At 50.9% G+C, this 3,638-nt stretch overlaps 1 protein-coding gene across 1 annotated transcript; it reads left to right on the top strand.

Annotated features, from left to right (window-relative positions):
* The first annotated feature begins 200 nt into the window (after window positions 1-200).
* LOC127304593 (uncharacterized) lies at window positions 201-1,084 on the top strand. The gene is made up of 2 exons (XM_051335233.1): window positions 201-362; window positions 497-1,084. Exons 1-2 carry the CDS (start codon window positions 201-203, stop codon window positions 1,082-1,084), a joined length of 750 nt encoding a protein of 249 aa, XP_051191193.1.
* Window positions 1,085-3,638: the final 2,554 nt, after the last annotated feature.

Here is a 3,638-nt window from a genome sequence, read left to right as displayed (position 1 = left end):
GTGCTGATGGGGGTGCTGTGGAGTAGGGGGCTTGGTGCGAGGCCGCGCTGCTGTGCTACAGTCGAGGTGGAAGAAGCCTCATATCGGCCCAATTTCTCTGCGGGCCGGGTCTGAGATAAGGCCCATTGAGCTCAGTACGTACTTGTGTTCTGTTCTCTTCTTCCTCGGGTAGAAAGAAAAGGCGAGAGGCGGGCAGAGAGATGGGGAAGGAGGCGCTGGACTACGTGCTGGTGCCGCTGGGGCTTGCGCTGATGGTGGGGTACCACGCGTGGCTTCTCCTCCGCATCCGGCGCCGCCCGACGACCACTGTCATCGGCGTCAACTCCATCAACCGCCGCATCTGGGTCCGCCACATCATGGAGGTTTGTCCGCCATTAACCCACCTCCCATTCCTGCCGGCTTCCGATCGATCACCATTGTTTTTCAGGCGAATCTTGATCGTCTCGACTCCCGAGATTCGACATTTGTTTGATCGATCTGTTCGATATGCATGTAGGAGCCGTCGGGGAAGCACGCGGTTCTGGCGGTGCAGACGATCCGGAACAACATCATGGCGTCGACGCTGCTGGCTTCCACCGCCATCACGCTCAGCTCTCTCATCGCCGTCCTCATGTCCGGCGGCGGCGGGGGCGGCCTCCTCCCGGGCGCGCCGCTGGTCGTGGGCGCGACGGGGGAGGCGGCGCTGTCGGCCAAGTTCTTCGCCATCCTCGTCTGTTTCCTCGTCGCATTCCTCCTCAACTTGCAGTCCATCCGCTACTACAGCCACACCAGCACCCTCGTCAACGTCCCGCTCCGCGCGCACCGCCTCCGCCGACCGGGCCTCGCCGTCGACTACGTCACCGGCACGCTCAACCGCGGCAGCTACTTCTGGTCGCTCGGCGTGAGGGCCTTCTACTTCTCCTGCCCCGTCTTCCTCTGGCTCTTCGGGCCCATCCCCATGTTCGCCGCATGCACTGCCATGGTCAGCGCGCTCTACTTCCTCGACGTGTGCGAGGATTGGGAAGAGGAACACGATGGTGGGCACGGTGTGAGCGGTGATGAAACCTCGGGACAAGGGAAGAATGTAGGGGAGCAGCAAGTGTAGATAGCCAGGGAGGCAGTGATGGTGGATTGAAGAATTTTCTGTCAGGTTAACTAGAAGGATACCCCGCGCGTTGCAGCGGGAATCTTCAAAGAAATTATATTGTCTAAATGAAATGGTATAATACATATGCAATATGAATTGTCTGTAGAAGTATGCAATATTTAATTGGTCAAAATAGTTGAGATGCTAAATTTAATTCACATTATTTTTTATATTTGATGGCTATAAATTAGCTATGTGGACATTTTAATCAAAAAATTGTGACATAGATAGCTTGCATGCAAGGATACATCAATAATGAATGTTAGTGGGGATGACATGGATGTTTGATTGGCTAATGGAATAGATGATGTGGATGGCTTGCATGTAGAGATAGACTAACATTAATTGCAGTTAGTGTGGTTTTGCTTTATAAGAAGTACATATTAGATGACATTTCGCAAAAAAAAGGTTAATTAGATGGTTAATGTTTCTGTCTTTCAAAAATGATTAGATAGCTCATGATGAATAACAAATTGATAATACAACACGTCAAAGATTAGACAGCTTGGAGAACAGACGACAAGTTATCTTAATTATAAAAAGGAAGTGAGAGCATCTCCACTCGTTGGGAGTGTCCCAAGACATAAATCTGCTGCTATTTTGCGCTGGATTGGAGGCAGGTTTGGCCTAGGGCGCACCGAGCTCCCGCGCGCGCCCAGATCGGCCCCCTAGCCGGCGAATTCTGGGTGAATTCGGCTAGTTTTGGGCTAAAAATGACACATAGTTCGGTATTGTTCGGCTGGTTTTGGGCCAAAAGTGACACATAGTTCGGCATGATCAATACAAAGCAAATAATTCAACAAAACAAGCTCATAATTTACAAGTTTATAAACACAAATTGGAACAAGTCAAACTAGTTATTGCCTTTGCGGCTCCACGGGTGCTCCACCAGATCCTTCTGCCGTTGATCATGCACAATGGGGTCTGGGATCTCCTGGCGCATGGTGAGGAAGGCATCCCACGATGCTGGTACCTGGTGATCAGGCTCTGCAAGAGGACCCTGTCTGAAATATGGTTCCTCACTCTCAAGCTCTAGGTCGTCCCACTCGTTCTCCATGATCATGTTGTGCAAGCACACACAGGCATTCATCACCTCCCACATCTGAGTTTTCGACCATGTCATGGTGGGGAACCGGACAACTGAAAATCTCTGTTGGAGCACACCAAATGCCCGCTCGACATTCTTTCTGCAAGCTTCTTGTTGTGTGGCATAGTTGGCATGCTTTGGGAGAAGAGGGCTCGAGATAGTCTTTGGAAATGTTGACCATCTTGGCTAGATGCCATCTGCCAAGTAGTATCCCTTGTTGTAGTGGTGCCCATTGATCTCAAAGTCCACCGGGGGAGCATGATCCTCGACAGGCTTGGCAAAGATAGGGGAACAATCTAACACGTTGATATCGTTGCGGGATCCTGCCATACCAAAGAACGAGTGCCAAATTCGAAGATCTTGAGTGGCCACTGCTTCAAGTATGACACTTCAATCTCCCTTGTGGCCCTTGTACATTCCCTGCCAAACAAATGGACAGTTGTGCCATTTCCAATGCATGCAGTCGATGCTTCCAAGCATCCTAGGGAATCCTCTTGCTTCATTGATTTCAAGGATTCGAGCTGTGTCTTAGGCATTGGGTGATCTCAAGTATGTTGGTCCAAACACAGCAACCACAACCCTGCAGAACATGTACAAGCAATCAAGGGCAGTGGACTCGGCCATGCGCAAGTAGTCATCGGCCGTGTCACTCGAAGCTCCATATGCGAGCAACCTCATAGCCACCGTACACTTTTGGAGTGAGGAAAATCCTACGATGCTTGTGCAGTCCTTCTTGCATTTTAAGTACGGATCGTAAACTTAGAGAGCCTCAACAATTCTGCGGAAGAGCGGCCGGCTCATCCTGAAACGACGCCGAAACACTGCCACATCATGCAACGGATCATCGGCGAAGTAGACGGCGTACATCATGCAGTAGCCTGGTACGTCGCAAACGTATCTATAATTTTTGATGCTCCATGCTTGTTTTACACCAATTTATATATGTTTTGCTCATACTTCGTTGCACTTTTATACATTTTCCGGCACTAACCTATTAACAAGATGCAACAGTTCCAGTTCCCTGTTTTCTGCTGTTTTGTATTTCAGAAAAGTTGTACAGGAAATATTCTCGGAATTGGACGAAACAAAAGCCGAAGTCAATATTTTTCCGTAACGAAGACAGAGTCCAGAGGGGGGTCGAAGAGGAGCCAAAGGGCGGCCACGCAATGCCTTGACGCGGCCAAGCCTAGGCCCGCGCCAAGGGGTGGTGTGGGCCCCCCTGGCCTCCACCGACCTCGCCCTTCCGCCTATTTATTCACGATCTCGGGAAAAACCTAAACACCCGAGCCTCCATCCATGAAAAGTTCCGTCGCAGCCGCCATCGCAGACCCTAGCTCGTGAGGGTTCTGAAACTCTTCCCCGCACCCTGCCGGAGGGGGAAATCATCGCCGGAGGCATCTACATCGCCATGCCCGCCTCCGAAGT

This window comes from Lolium perenne, chromosome 5 (genome assembly GCF_019359855.2).
Source record: "Lolium perenne isolate Kyuss_39 chromosome 5, Kyuss_2.0, whole genome shotgun sequence".
Classification (NCBI taxonomy): domain Eukaryota; kingdom Viridiplantae; phylum Streptophyta; class Magnoliopsida; order Poales; family Poaceae; genus Lolium; species Lolium perenne.
The sequence above is the reverse complement of the archived record's forward strand: the minus strand, read 5'-3'. Positions and strand labels throughout refer to the sequence as shown.

Coding starts and splice junctions, on each gene's coding strand:
- LOC127304593 (XM_051335233.1), top strand. CDS start 201: ATGGGGAAGGAGGCGCTGGACTACGTGCTGGTGCCGCTGGGGCTTGCG. Junction 363..496: donor GGGTCCGCCACATCATGGAG/GTTTGTCCGCCA, acceptor ATATGCATGTAG/GAGCCGTCGGGGAAGCACGC.